This window comes from Dipodomys ordii, unplaced genomic scaffold, assembly GCF_000151885.1.
Source record: "Dipodomys ordii isolate 6190 unplaced genomic scaffold, Dord_2.0 Scaffold33, whole genome shotgun sequence".
In the NCBI taxonomy this organism is placed as follows: domain Eukaryota; kingdom Metazoa; phylum Chordata; class Mammalia; order Rodentia; family Heteromyidae; genus Dipodomys; species Dipodomys ordii.
This window is the reverse complement of record NW_012267249.1, coordinates 11,448,745-11,464,924: the sequence shown is the minus strand read 5'-3', so window position 1 is coordinate 11,464,924 and position 16,180 is coordinate 11,448,745. Positions and strand designations below refer to the sequence as shown.

The 16,180-nt window shown below is 35.0% G+C and overlaps 1 protein-coding gene across 1 annotated transcript in view; it reads right to left on the bottom strand.

The window, feature by feature from the left end:
* Positions 1 to 16,180, bottom strand: part of LOC105986067 (serine/threonine-protein kinase TNNI3K-like) — a 270,376-nt gene that overhangs the window by 186,604 nt on the left and 67,592 nt on the right. Inside the window, 3 exon segments of the mRNA XM_013016804.1 lie at positions 2,933 to 3,071; positions 8,237 to 8,281; positions 8,283 to 8,336. Coding sequence (XP_012872258.1) covers positions 2,933 to 3,071; positions 8,237 to 8,281; positions 8,283 to 8,336 — 238 coding nt within the window.

The window sequence follows — 16,180 nt, the reverse complement described above, 5'->3', positions numbered from 1 at the left end:
CCATAGTTAAGGATGTCAGGCGCATACCAGTGTGCTAATTTATTCCATTGAGGTGGAGTCTCAAGAACTTTTTGCTCTGGCTGGCTTTCAGCTGCAACCCTCTGAGTCAGTCTCAGAAGTAGGAAGGATGAGACCTATGAGCCACTACATCCAGCTCGTAGATTTCGATTTTAACTAGTTTCATATAAAAGAATAATGTTGCATAACATAACTGGCATTTAACATTAAAATGACAAATATTAATCAATTCTGAATTTAAAATTTCTCAGTTTCAATTTTATCAAAGTGATAAATTTTGAGCACTGTATTATTATTTTTTCATATAGAGTTCTGGAATATTTTGACCTTTCAACCTCATTCAACAAATACTACATTTCTCCCTTTTCTATGCCCTAGGAGATACAAAGAAATAGACTAGGACTTGAATAGGTCAGTATTTTAAGCATACTGAACTGAAGAACCTGCTTTCAGAATTACATTTTGGCCAATTTTGTAACCTGGGTTTCTTCTCATTTGTGATATTCTGTTACCCTAAAAACACACTGTAAATACCAGGTTTCAATTTTTACCACTTTGGGGGTTATTTGTTTAATCTTTTTGTAAGTCCATTTACCCTAGGAGAAGTTGAGACAAAATAAATCATCTTGAGGCTTAGTTACACTTAGAAATGAAAGAAGTAACTATTAATAAGCCCTGCACAATATCCACAGCATTTTCTTTCCTTTTTAATTGCTTCAACTGCAAAAAGGGACTTAAATATCAAGTTGCACTCTAAGAAAATAGAAGGTCGAGTCATACTGTCTTGATTTTTCTCTAAATGATTGAGTAGGAGGCAAGTTGTACTTCTGTGATTTAGAAAGCAAACGCTGAAAATTATATTGTATCATACTGGTATGTAAGAGGAGCGCGGGTGCAGTTTACATTCACACTGCCTTTTGCAGAAGAGTTCTTTGATCCTGGAGGCATGCTGATCATAAATGACACTCATTTTGACATGAGTAGGCTTCGGGATTGTTCAGAAGAATAAAAAGTTGAAGTTTGCACTGATAATAAAAAAACTGATGCAGCTCTTGACCTCATGGAAGAGCGAAGCAGTTTCAAAAATACATCTATATGTTTCGTGATTCACACAAATGCATATCTCCCTGTTCTAAACAGAATGAGAGACTTTAAATAAGAACCAAGGAACAGCTTTTCTTTTGTTCTGACAACAGACGTTGTCTATAATAATGCCAGAGTGTAGATGTCTGAGTGATAGAGCACACTGGTTTATAGAAAACTATGCAAACCACACATCTTCAAGTTTACAAATAATATAATCCCTGCTGCTGACATGGGAACTGGAAGCTGCCCTCACCTCTTGCCTCAGTTGTATCTGGGAAGCTTCCTGCTTTCTTTGTAAGTAATGAAAATATAGCTTTATTAGCTGAATATCAATCTGAATTCTGAACCAAGGAACTGGCAGTTCTACAGGTTTGACAACCATGTCCTTTTGGAAACGTGCATCATCCTGCTGCAAAGGCCAAGAGCTCTTACAGCTGGGCTTTTAATTAGGTCTCTAGGGGGTCAATGGAAGCACGTTGGTTATGCCTGAGAGAATTTAATGGCAAGATGTAACTCTCAGTGAATTTGTGTCAGAAAAATAAAAGTTTATGAGGGAGATTTTTTTTAGTAACTCTTCTTTTAATCAACTTTCCAAAAGTTCTGTTATAATTTTAAAAGTAAAGAGCCAAGAAAATGTTATCAAGCATCCGAATATAAAGACTTCCTATAAAGTAAACCAGGTTCAGAGCGATAAAGATTGCACGATTTTTATTCTCATATATGAATGTTAAACATGAAAGTAAAACATAGTTGTGAACACGCACAGAATCAGATATGTGTGTGCATGTACACACATCTGTGTGAGTATATAACATTTGTGACTGTGGACAATTTGAGAGGATTTTGTTCAAAGAGAATGTTAGAAAATAAGCAAAACCAAATAAATACATCTGTGAATAAAGTTGATAGAGGAAACTCAGTAAAAGCTTCAGAATAATCATAGTAGTGGCAATGGGGGAAAACAGGAGTAAGGAAGGGGCAAGGATTAAAATGCTGTGTACACAAGTGAAATGCCACAATCTCAATCACAATCTGCAATAACTGAAATAAATGAATGACAAGAATGTAAAATAAGTCCTGCTTAAGGTGAAGGCAGTAGTGGGAATGAGGAAGGTGATAGAAGAGGTGAGGGATGTGAATATGGTCAAAATACTTTCTGTGCATTTGTGAAAATGGCAAAAATGAAGGTTGTAGAGATTGGTTTCAGCAGAGGGGGAGGAAGATAAGTAAGAGTGATGGAAATGGTGCATCTAATCAAGGTATATGGAAATGGTAGGATCAAGGCACATCCCATATGTATATATGAAATTAACTGGACAATTAGTTGTTCATTTAAAAAATGTGAAAAAAGGGAGGAAAAGTATGCTCTGCTATGGATTCTAAATTTTATTTTTCAAAATTATCACTCAAACTGCATCACTATAAAAATTTTAAAAATTATCCTTATCATTATAATCTTTTTTGTACAACCACTTAATAATAATTTTTAGTGTCAACTAAAATTTATAATAATGCAACATTGAACATTGTGATATATTGTGATATATTGCTTAGTACAGTCAAAAATAGTACAAAAACTTGCAACAATGTCTAGAAATTTCCTAGAAAAGCTAATATGTGTGCACTCCTTAGTGCAGCAATTCTATTCTAATATATACACTAAAGAAAAATAACTGCATATATTCACTTGGATAACTTGGGTAAGCATGCTGCTGGTAGCCACATTCAAAACAAATGTTTTTTAAATATTAGTATTAGTAGAAAGTATTAGTAGAAATTAACTATACATACTGTGAAAAACAGCAAGGCTTTCTAATCATAATCTTACCATCTGCTTTGTTCCCATCTTCCATTAGGAGTTTTGCAATATTAAGTAATCCTTTTGCAGATGCTAGATGGAGTGGTCTGTCTCCAACTTCACCACTTATATTTACATCAGCACCAAGTTTCAAAAGAAGGCGTGTTATCTGAAGGATCGGATCCATTCATTTGAAATTAGTTTAGAAAGTCAAACAATATTGCAAAATGTTAAAAACATGGAGCACATGTCATTAAGGTTTTCTCAGGTTATGTTCATCTGAATATAACAGAAAATTCTTACTTCACTGGCTTGAATCTTAGTATTGAGCCACATAAAAACAAAGTCCAAAATGGGAGCAATTCCATTAATTAATACAACAGGGTAATAACATTATGAGAACTGAAGTTCTATCATTTTGATCTACCATCCTCATAGCAGCAACAGACTTGTGTAGCAGCTCCAGAAATAAAATGATAAACCAAAATACAGAATAGAGTAAAAAACTACTACTTTTTGGAATAACTGATTATATATATATATATTATATGTTATAATATATTATATAAATATATATCTTCTTCCTCCTTTTCCTCATCCCATTCTTCTTCCTCTCCCTCCATCTTCTCTTCCTCTTTTTCTTCTTCCTTCTTCCTCCTTCTTCTTCTTCTTATTCCTCCTCCTCCTCCTCTCCTTCTTCTTCTCTTCCTCTTCTCTTCCTCCTCTTCCTTCTTCTTCTCCTCCTCCTCTTTTTTCTTCTTCTCTTCTTCCTCTCCCTCCTCTCCTTCCTCCTTCCCTCTCCTCCTCCCTCCTCTTCCTTTTCCTCCTCCTCCTTCTTCTTTCCCTAGAAACCAGCTTCCACTATCTCCTTGGCCTAGATTAGGTAATTTGTGACAATTCTCTAAATTAATACTCAGGCAAGAGGAAAGATTTGCTGAATGACTTGATGTAACCATGATATAAAACATAGTGTCTAGAGAGTTGGAACAGTTCTTTAAATAGAACCAACAGAAGACAAGTGAGCAGTGGAATAAAATCCTGAATGTTCAAGCAAACAAACACGTGTGGCATCAAGTGGTAATTGTCAGTATGATAATTTTTTCAAAATTGACCTACAATGCCTGCTATTGATCCTATTGTGTATAATTAATGCTTTAAATTTAGAGGCAATGCAGTATATTTGTTTAGGAGTTAAGGTCCAAAAAAAGATGCAAGGTCCACAATAAGGTAGCCTTAGAATTATAATCTGATTCATACTAGATGTAGATCTTGAGAAAATGGCTATTCTCATGCTGTATCATTATAGATAAAATAAAAATAATGATGTGACTTACCTCTTTTCAGTAATGAAGGTCAAAGAGATAATATGTTTAATATGGATGTACAATATCTGACATATATATGTGTATTTATTGCTGAATTGAGACAACATTGTTCAGTAGTCTTGTATTAGAGTTATTGAGAAGATGGGAGCAGGTAGGAAGAAATTAAAAAAAACAAAAAGAAAATTCACTCTACATTTTTTGTTTTGAAATTTTACTTTTGCCATTTTTTTCAAGTATTACCGCTTATCAATTTTATAATGCAGATCTTCATTGCATATAAATGAACTTCTCTAAAATCACCCATAAACTTTTCTTTTTTTTCTTTTTTTTTAATTGTGAAAATACCATACAGAGGGGTCACAATTACATGGGCAAGGTAATGAGTACATTTCTTTCTTTTTTTGGGGGGGGGGAATCCGGTCATGGGGCCTGAACTCTGGGCCTGGGTGCTGTCCCACAGCTCTTCAGCTCAAGGTCAGCGCTCTACCACTTGAGCCACAGCGCCACTTCCAGCTTTTTTTTTCCTGCTTCTGTGGTGCTGAGGAATCGAACCCAGGGCCTCAGGCATGCAAGGCAAGCACTCTACCACTGAGCCACCTTCCCAGCCCCAAATGAGTACATTTCTTATCAAGCATTGTTGCTCCCCCTTTGTTTCCCCTTCCCATCCCTTTCCATCTGCCACCTCCCCACCCCACCCCCTCCCCACCAAAGTTGTAAAGTTTGTTTTTCGATATAACATCTTGTACATCTCATTGTTGCAATGGGTCCACCTGTATCCCTATTTAAACAATTTGTTTCTGAACAATCTATTTTTCACATTTTCTTTATAGACAGATTAATAGTAGTTTAATTCACTCTTGGTTTTCATGGCAGCTCAATGATCATTGTTTATGTTCCTACATGTTGGAATTCTGGCCCTTTTTCTGGATATCTGAATAAAGGAGAGACAGCCCCAGTAACCCCAGCAGTCCCCAATTAGCTGGGACTCCATGTTAGAAGAAGTAGAGAAAAATAAAGTAACAAAGCAATTAGCAGTTTTTCTGCTGGTGTTTCAGATATGTTATAGTATTCTTTTGAGTTATTTACATGCATAATAAGGAACATTCACATAATTTCCCTAATTCTCTTTCCTGAGAATTTCAAAATTCACTTCAGTGAACCTACTAGGTAAGGTAGAATGTGTGTGTGTGTGTGTGTGTGTGTGTGTGTATAATTAAAAATCTATAGTTAAGGGAGTGCTAATAACTGTCCTGGCCACTGGGATGCCATTACAAAAGTGAACTCAAGCTCTTGAACTACTTTACCTTTTCCTATTCCACAGTCAAGAAACAGGACTTGTGTAGAAACTTCTCTAAAGTATGAAAAACACTAGATAGAAATTCTAGGCAGACTGCTAGCAGGGTGCCTTATGGGTAAATGGTTTCCTATTACATGTATGAGCTATGAGCAAGAATTCTGGAATCTGGTTTCTATTCATTAGGTAAGATTAGCCAGAACAAGTCATCCCATCTTCAGTTTCTCCATTGCTATCATTTCTAACAGGGAATAATATAGCTCTATTTCTGGAGTTGTAAGCATTAAGGAAGTCATTACATATAAAACTCTCAATAAAGTGAGTGAAACTCAGTGACTGTAAAAGCAGTGATGCCAACAAAGAACCTGAACACTTTAGTTTTCTGCTGGCTAAAGGGCAGATCAAAGCTTAATTCAGAGATATCAGGCCAGCAGAAGTTTACTTTCTAGAACCTTGTACTCCTAAGCACATATTTCCACTTACAGAGACTCCATAAATTCTGGTTATGTGACTTTATAATGGATAGATTTAAATTAGCTCTGAAATCGATTGTCTATTAAACACTATTATTACATACCTAGGAAATATTGCTCTTGGTACAAAACATCTTTTCTTCCATTTAAAAATAAGTAAATAAACCAATGGCAGGGAACATGGAGCATTAGGCACATTTATATATCGAGTACCATTCTCTTTGTCAGCATATTTTAGCAAATGACAATAGCTTCCATAAATTACTTATGTGCTTATATACAGAAAGTGAGTCCCTTATCATAAAAGGGCCATCCACATTTTAGCATAATTTTATGACTGTGACTATATTTTCAGGGAAAGTAAACAAATTTAGCTCACTACCCAGCATGCATAGAGGCTCTTTATCTTTCTGCTGGGTTACAAGGTTAATCACCAAAGAAGATGACTTTACAAACAGCATGGTTTGGATATATTTTGTCCATGCTGAAGTCAGAAAAGTATGGACTTTTTCCATTACCTGGGCTTTTGGATCCTGCACTTTCCAACCCACTTTCAGTGACTGGCTCTCCAGTGCACTTTAGTGCACTTTGAGCAGCACATAAATGAAATGAGCAATCTCTTCTAGCTGTAGGTCACGCTTTACAGGTCTGAGAGTGCCCGAGCATATGCCAGCTAGCAGAGGAATAAAGTCACAACAACTAGAGCAGCTCAAGGACACAAGAAAATTTTAGTTTTCAACTTGGAACCCTCAGGCAGTACTGTGGTATAACCTCCAGGATGTTAAACATGTCTAATTCTATCAAGTGCACCTCAGGAGAAAGCAAAGTAGAATGAAAACAATATGTCAAAAGCAACAGTTGTGTTTGGTTATTTAATCATATTCGCATTTCTGTTTTGTTTTTAGTTTCTCAAGACTAGCTAAATGGCAGTGTTTGAAGATGGCAGATATAAAGTTAGTCTTTCTGTGTGTTAGGATGTAAAGTAATGGAATTTGTAGTTAAGAGTATATTCTCCTGAATTATGACTGTGTATTCAGAAAAATACATAGTTGCCTAGATTTGTACTCTTTTCACTGGGTGAAAAGAAATTATAGAAGAGATGTTTTGCACAAATGAATAAATATCTTTGGGGATTCCACAGACCTGAGTACATACTCCATTACTTCTTCCTATTGGTCTTCAGACCTGACTTGCCTGAGTTTTATATGAATCACTGGTAAGAAGGAGAAAATAATAGCCAATTTTAGAGTTTTCAAAATAAGTAAATAAATAAAATAATGTCCCCCTTGTTTTCTTAGCTTTTTACAAGTTACCTGGATTCCTTATATCCCCATTACTTTAGCCCTGGTTTCTATTGTTTTATTCAACACTTACTCTAATTCTCTCTCTTCTAAGGATCCTTGCTAATGTTCAGTCCTAATAGATTATCTATGATAATAACCCCACCTTGAAGTTCTTAATTTAAGCACAGCTGTGAGGTTTCTTGTAACATTTACAAGTTCCATCAATTTGACTATGTACATATTTCAAGCAGCATTTTTTTTTTTGTCGGTCGTGGGGCCTGAACTCTGGGTCTGGGCACTGTCCCTCAGCTATTCAGCTCAAGGCTAGCACTCTACAACTTTAGCCACAGTGCCACTTGTGGCTTTTTTTGCTTATGTGGTGCTGAGGAATGGAACTCAGGGTCTCATGCATGCAGGGCAAGCACTCTACCACTTCCCAGCCCTCAAGCAGCATTTTTCAGCTACCACATCACTCAAGAATAGAAACAAATAAAATTTTTGAAAGACACCTTTTCTAGAAAAGTGTTGGAAAGGCCTTTATGATTTGTTTTGTTGTTATTATTATTTGCATAATCACAGTGACATATACTGACCATTTGTCAAACAATTTATATTTCATTACCACCCCTGTAAGAAAGGTCCTTTTAATAATTTTCCCTTGTTTAGATGGAGAAATGAAGGGTAGAAAGCTTCTATAATTTATACATGATCATAAAGCTAGGTGGGGATTTTCCAAATTCAAGCTGATTCCTGTGGCTGCACACGTATTAATGCAATCTACTGCCTCCTTTGGGTACTTTATAGTAAAAATAAATAGCATGGCAGTTGTAGTTCTTATATGAATCTATAAACACCTCAAGGGGGAAGCTGTGAGAATAGAGACTAATCAAAGAATATGCCAAAAGTCTGGTGCACTTAAGCAGTCTCTGAGACTTTGGAGGTCCCACTGTCAGACTTACCTGCTCATGCCCATGGTAAGCTGTGATGTGCAATGGAGTGAAAAAAAACTGCATCTTGAACATTGACATTTGCTCCATGTTGCAGTAACACATCAGCAGCCTGGACAAGAAAAAAAAAGGGGAATTCCACTAGGGATTTTGCTTGGGACATCTGCAATCAAAATTCACTTTACAAACAATGCACAATACTTGATCAGGAGTCCTATCTTGAAATAAAACTTTCTTGCACCTCCCTTCCCCAAAACTCCCAGTGTCTTAGCATTTGCAAATTGATTGATATTCAGCTAACCCTTTCCTAGTACTTTCTTTAATAAATCCAATTACAGAGTCAAACTGCACCCACTTTCCTATTCCTGTAAGGCTTTGCTCACATTATTTCCTCAGGGAGCAAGTGCCTTCTGTTCAATGTACAGATGTTGAAATTCCAGCTAAAATAGTACCTCCTCTAAGATTTCCTTAATTCTCCTCCCTCCATTGCATCTGTTTAACTGAAATTAAATTTTCTTTCATTATAAATTTAATATATAATCTATTCATGCCTTTGAGAATATTTTATTCACATATATGCCGTATCCTTATTAAAAAATTAGATGTGTGTGTGTGTGTGTGTGTGTGTGTGTGCGTGCTGGTCCTGGGACTTAAATTTAGGGCCTGGGCCCTTTCCCTGAGCATTTTTCTCAAAGCTAGTGCTCTAACAGTTGAGCCATAGCATAGCTTCCATTCTGGCTTTTTGGTACTTTATTGGAAATAACAGTCTCAAGGTCTTTCCTGCCTGGTCTAGTTTTGAACTGTAATCCTCCAATCTTAGCCTCCTGAGTATCCAGGATTACAGGTATGAGTCACTGGTACTTGGCTAAAAAACTGGATTTTAAGGATGAAGTACACATCATGTTCACCTAATGTGGAAATGAATGGAGAAGCAAGTAAGTAAAAATCACTACAACTAACTTTCCAATTGTTTTCCTGGAAAATCACAGACAGAAGTTATGGGAATGGGAAATAAATGTCACATCTCTACATTTTCAAGTGGAAGACAAGGAAAACCAAAGGGATTCATGAAATTTTCAAGGTTACAAGACAAGTATATCGGCGCCTGGTAATGCCACCTATCTCAACCTTTGCTTGATCCCCCATTATTCTAAATAGCGGATTCACTCAACCATGTACTCATTAAATAGGATACCTTGATAATCTAATCACATTACTTGTTTATTTTCATGCTTTATTCAGTCACTAGGATAGTGTTAAAATGGATAATAACTGTCAGAGACAAAGGATAATCTAAAATTGTTGGTGAACCCCCAAATTGAACAGATATAGTGACATCTATGCATTGTCAATACAATGTTTTTCTTGCTAAAGATCAATAGAATATATAATGTGTACAGTGAGTTGTTTTTCTAATAAAAATTGAGGTATTCTGTTTCATGCTCAAATATAGAATAGTAGGTAGTACTCTCCAATTTTAGAAGTGAAATAACTGAGATTCAGGAGAATACATGTAGGTCTGTTTGATTTCAAAGTTTGTTTCCACAAGGCTTTTTTATGAGAATGATCGCATTAACACTAACCTTTAAGTAAATGAACCACTGACCCAATCCTAGGTAGGAGAAGTCATCTGTGTGTGGCAGCTCTGTAGATTCAGCTTGGAAATGAATGCCAGAATGTCTTATCTAAGGCTTCATATGATTGGAAGTTGAGTCTTTGAAAAGAGGCCACTTACAAGGTGGATGTGGCTTTTAATATTTTTTATTGAAAATAAACTATAAAACAAAATAGCATGAATTTTTATCATATGAAGAACTCCCAAATATTAGAAAATGGGTAAAATTTCTTAGTCATGGTTCCATAACTTAACATTCCTTCTAAAAGATAATGACTGATAGCCTTCAATAAATAGTCTAAAGCATTTTTCCCTTCTAAGTTTGCACTTATCCAGTCACTCAGAAGGTCAGCCTTTTTGCTGAACATTCATTAATTGTGAAGTATTGGCCTTCTGAGAAACTGTCAGAATGTAAGTTATAATGAAACCATGTAGAATCATTATTGAGCTGGGCTTTTTATAGTTTATTTTAAAATTCAAGGAAATATTTAACCATTGAGAGTAATGTACATATGAATTATATGCTTTTACTTATATGAGTACAATGTATTTATTTGTTTTATGAGTTTTAAAGTTATTGTTGGAGAATATCTCTCAACATGATTATGATAATACCAAATATTAGGTTTATAAATATACCAGTTGTGTGAGATAAAAAATGCACTCATACGAATATTTAAATAACCTAGAAGTCAACTTTGTACCTTTTCTACTACATGAACCCCCATGAAGTCGCAAACTGAGACTATTTTATTTACGGCTATGGTAGCATTTGATAATTGTTGAAATGCGAGATATTCTGAATGAAAATAAAAATTGAAAAATCTATTTATCACTAGATGAAAAAGAATTTAAATGTAAATGTTAGGAATTGTACAAAAAATAAATGAACCTTTATTTCAAATTAGTCTTCAATAATTTCCAAGTGCTTGTACCATACCAGGAATTTATGACAAGAATTTATATATATTATTTTAATAATAGAGTAATATTATATTGTTTCAAGGGGATTTTTTTAAAGAAAATATATATGTATTAACAAGCCAGAACAAAGCTCCCAGTAAACTGGAAATAAGATTTGCAACATTAAAGACATCTTCATAGTATTTTAATACTTAAGATCATAAGCTGCATCTTATTTAGACTCAAAATCAACAGATGTATCATTATTACTAAAGAACCAGAATTTAAATATGCTTATTACTCTAGGAAAATATTTTAATGTAGTTCCCATTAAACAGTTGTTCTTTGGACACAGAAAATGGATCAGAACTCTTTACTTTGATAGTAGAACAATTACTATGTGATTTAACCTTTACAGTTCTTTTTATTCACCAGTTGACTTCTAACAAATCCCTTACATTTTCAGGTTTTGAGACAAATGCTTATTTGCACATTCTGCTGTTTCTTCTTGAAATGTCTTTTTTTTTCTTTTTCTTCCTGCTACATAATCCCAAAGACAAAATTTAGTTTTTATGTTACTGTGAAAACTTTCTGCAAATGTTTCCTTATATGGATCATTTCTTTCTATAGACATCAATACAAATCATCTTCACAACATAATCCATTAATTGTCACTATATATCAAATATTATCATATACCAGATTTCTTCACACTCTGAGGTTATATCAAATAAGTTTTTAAAAATTTAAGTAAAGGGCTGGGAAGGTGGCTCAGTGGTAGAGCGCTTGCCTTGCATGCATGAGGCCCTGGGTTTGATTCCTCAGCACCACATATGCAAAAAGAAAAAAGCTAGAAGTGGTGCTGTGGCTCAAGTGGTAGAGCACTAGCCTTGAGCTGAAGAGCTGAGGGACAGCGCCCAGGCCCACGAACGGAAACAAAAAAAAAATTTTAAGTAAAAAGACTTCTCCTGAGGAACTTGTATTTAATCCTTCTAACTCAATATTTATACTTAACAGATTTTGAAAAATATCTACATTTTGATACAAAATTTTCTTTATTCAAGTGATATTCCTATTATTTCTTTAAATTCATGATAAATCAGATCATTTGATATATTAGAGATCTGATCATTTGATATCTTGGAGATGCCAAATGTAATGTCTATTTGAACAAATACCATAACTGTTTGTATTTCTTAAATGTTTGTCCCACATTATGAGTGTAACTTATATGATTTTGTCCTAGTTAGCTTCTTCCCTTTTCTTTATCTCTTGGAACTCATTAGGCAGGGGAAAAAAAATCACATGAAGACAAAGCAAATTTCCTACAGAAGAAAAAGTAGAAAGAGGGAAATTCTAGATGAAAAAATGAAAAAGCAATCAATCTCAGTCAGTTGAAATTTTCCAAATCAAATATTGTGTCTTACACTTAGTAGACCTTAAGTCAATAGCTACACTTTGATATTAAATTTTTCTTTACTCAAGTGGCATTTCATTTGCTATTATTTCCTTGTGTCTTGTTCAAATTCATGTTGCACCAATGTTTTCCTCAAGTTCATTTAAAGTCAATTTATTTTTCTTTACTAGGCTGTATTTAATCTTTGTTGTTGAGATAGAAGGAGAGCAAAACAATGAGATTTTACTGGGATAACAATCATTTACATTTAATGGAAAAATCTATGTTAGTAAAGTTGTAATGAAAAACTGTTGTCTCATTATTTCAAAGTGATCTTAAAGACAGTAATATCAAAGCTAATTTTGATTAGATATTTTCCAGTTCTATTACTCACAGCATTTCAAATGTGGGCCCTTCAAAGTATTGCCTTATTTCTTCAACTTCGCAGAATGTTTTCTTTTAAGATATGTTTACATTTTTGTCCACATTTTTCCAACCTTTGATTAACTGCTCAGATCACTACCATTTGATTTCAGACCTTGCCATTCTGGGGAAAATTCCATGAAAATGACATTAAATGTTACCTCACTGTCGTGAATTGGTTTGGAGTAAATTCTTGTAATTTTGAGTTTAGTTACTGTACAATTTCTATTTCTTTTACTCCTTCTATTTTCTCAATGAGGTTGATCAGATAGATACCTTTCATTTACAGTCACCTTCTGCTATTTCTTTTTTTTTTTTTCCATTGAGGGGCTTGAACTCTGGGCTTGGGTGCTCTCCCTGTGCTCTTCAGCTCAAGGTGAGCACTCTACCACTTGAGCCACAGTGCCATTTCTGGTTTTCTAATGGTTTATTGGAGATAAAAGTCCCACAGACTTTCCTGCCCAGGCTGGCTTTGAACCGTGATCCTCAGATTTCAGCCTCCTATGTAGCTAGGATTACAGGCCTGAGCCACTGGCGCCCGGCTTGTTATATCCTTTTCTGCAGAATAGCTGGATATCATGTTCTTGACTTGCCCCCAAGAACTGAGCAAAAATAATGATTGCTTCTCAGCTACAGCAGTAAGATCTTCCCTCAGGAAACCTATTTGATTTACTCCTTAATACCCAATAAAACCTTTGACCACAAGTTCCTCTCTATCTCTCATTCCCTACTCTCTAGATGCACACTTGTGTCCTGGACAGCATTCTGCCACCTATTGGACCTGTAAGTTATGCTATTCTCCTCACTCTTTATCAGTAATAAACTGCTTCTGCTATTTCATGTATTTTATTGATTTGCCTCTACTGTTTCATCAGAATGGTGCATAAGATATGAATTGTTTTCCATCCGAGAGTGGCTATCTTGCTACAAAACAAGTGGACATAGGTTAGGTAGCAGACACGGGGCTCTGTCTATCTAAATGTAAACACACATTCTGAAATCTCTGGGCCCTGATGAGGACATAGAGTTTGTAGTTATCCTCATGGTGGAGGCGAGTATCTATTAACAAAATGCACTGAGGCAGGAGTAGTGCCTTGGGGGTAGAAAATGAAAAATATTAAGATGGGCTGGGCAATGGCTCACGCCCAAAATCCTAGCTACTCAGGAGGCTGATACCTGAGGATCACAGTTCAAAGCCAGCCCGGGCAGGAAACTCCGTGAGACTCTCATATCTAATTAACCACCAGAAAAGCAGAAGTGGCATTATGACTCAATTGGCAGAGAGCTAGCCTTGAGCTGAAGAGCTGAGGGACAGTGCCCAGGCCCAGAGTTCAAGCCCCATGACTGACCCCCCCCCAAAAAAAATCTAAGATGGCAGAAGCATGGTGTCAACAGATAAGAAGACCAGGAATGGGAAAGATTAAGAAGAGTCGTCAACAAATGATGATCTCAAAACAAAGCCGAAACAGAGAGAAACTCATGAAGAATTTACATCATCTATGGTTTTTGTGTCTTCAATTAATCATTGCAATAGGTGGTTTCTTCCAATCCCCCTTGGAGAGTTCATGGTGCTTTTTATTCAACACCACAGGCTGGGTCTATTGGGAACAATTAGTCAGTCAAGCTTTGTTCATCTCAAGTTTTCAAACCAAAGAACACAGAGCTGTGTCAATTATATCTACCAAATAATTGTTTTCATTTTTCTTTATATTCAAGTCTTATTCTATTTTGAAAGCATTTTAGATTATAGCATTTGCTTTAGAGTTACTAAGCTCCTCATTTTACTTTATAGAAAATATAATCATATATGTGAATAAATTATTATAATATGTAACATATGATTATAAAATATAGTCATATATAATTTTTGAGATCCGTTACAAATATTAAGTGAGAACCATAGCAAACAGTTTGTTTATCACTTTGCCTGGATATCTTTGGTAATGGCATTTTTTAAAAACTGACATAGCTCTAATTCAGTATTTCAGTACAAAATGTATTAGAAATAGTATCTTGCTTAGTGCCAGTGGCTCATGCCTATAATCCTAGCTACTCATGAGGCTGATATCTGAGGATAGCTTTTCAAAGCCAGCCTGAGCAGGAAAGTCCCTCACACTTATCTCCATAAACCACTCAGGAAACGAGAAGTGGTTCCGTGGCTCAAGTGGTAGAGTACCCTTGAGCTGAAGAGCTCAGGGACAGCGGCCAGGCCCAGAGTTCAATCTCCATTACTGACAAAAAATAAATAAAAAATGAATAATAAATAAATAAATAAGTTCTCTTATATGGTCTTTATTTTATTATCTCAGGTTATAATTAAATTTTGTGTTTATGCTACTCAGAAAATTTCTTAGATGATTCTACAGATAATATTAAAAATAAAAGAGAAGCTCCATAATATTAAATTGTAGAAATAAAGCTTAAAGGCATATTTATGTGTGTATATCTCTCTGTATCTATATTTTGAACATTTCATTGATCATGTTTCTTTAGTTTCATTTCTCAGGAGATGATTAAAATACAAGGAGAAAAGCTAATGGATGAAGAATGAAGGGGGGTACGAGGAAGGCATGATTGAAGATTCAAGTGTTATTATTATAGATGTAGTGCTTAAAACTATTAAATAATGCAAATACAGTAAGATGTGATGCTTAGGGTTACAAAATGGGAAGGGGAAGAACCATAAAATGAAAGGTAAGAAATGGCTAAGAGGAAAGATGAAATGACAGGTTTCTACACAGATAATACATGAAATAGAAATTCTTAAGCAGAGTGGTAATATTTTCTGTGCCTTTCCCCATCATGTCTTTATGTGAAGGTTTTATTTTAAAAAATCTCTGGCTGAAAACATATGCATTCAGTGTTGACTATTATAAACACATAATGTTCTATGCATTTCAAAATCCCCATCTTTATTCGTTAGATTTATTTGTATCACTTGACTCGGGCTCCCACATTTTTCACTGCACTATAATTGTTGGGATTTGAAAATTGAAACACAAGAGATACTCCTTCCCAAAGACATTCTTCTTCCAGGAGGAGTTCAAGAGTACCTGACAACCAGTTATCTCATGACTTTCCTTCCACAGTTAAATCACCTGCTTGTCTATTTTCTGGAAAGTACTTTTAGTGCTCAAAAAAGAGTACTTTTAGCATTTGTACTAAAAAGTTTTGAAAAATAAAAAAGATGAAAACCAAACAAACAACTATTTACTTCCACTTGAAAAATCAGCTTCCAAATTACATTCTGAAGGTGAGCTATAGTCAAACAATAGGACATAATAAAGAACACATAAAGATTTTGTAGCTTAGACAAGTCTAAGAAATAAGAATCCTTCAAAGAAATTGTATCAATGATAAATGAATTTCCAGCATTGGAATTTTAAAACAAACAATAAGAGACAACATGAACAATGAAGTCATAGGCTCGGGCTTTAGTTTTGTTAGACACACATGTTTGGAATATTTAGTGCTTGCCTTTTTAGAGTTTCTTCATTAATTAAAGCTAGAGAATTGATTATTTCATGAACTATAAGACACTACCTTAATTCTTTGTAGGACAAGACATGTGGGTAATCAATTATACCATTTGAACCCTATTTTTAACAATAAAATTGAA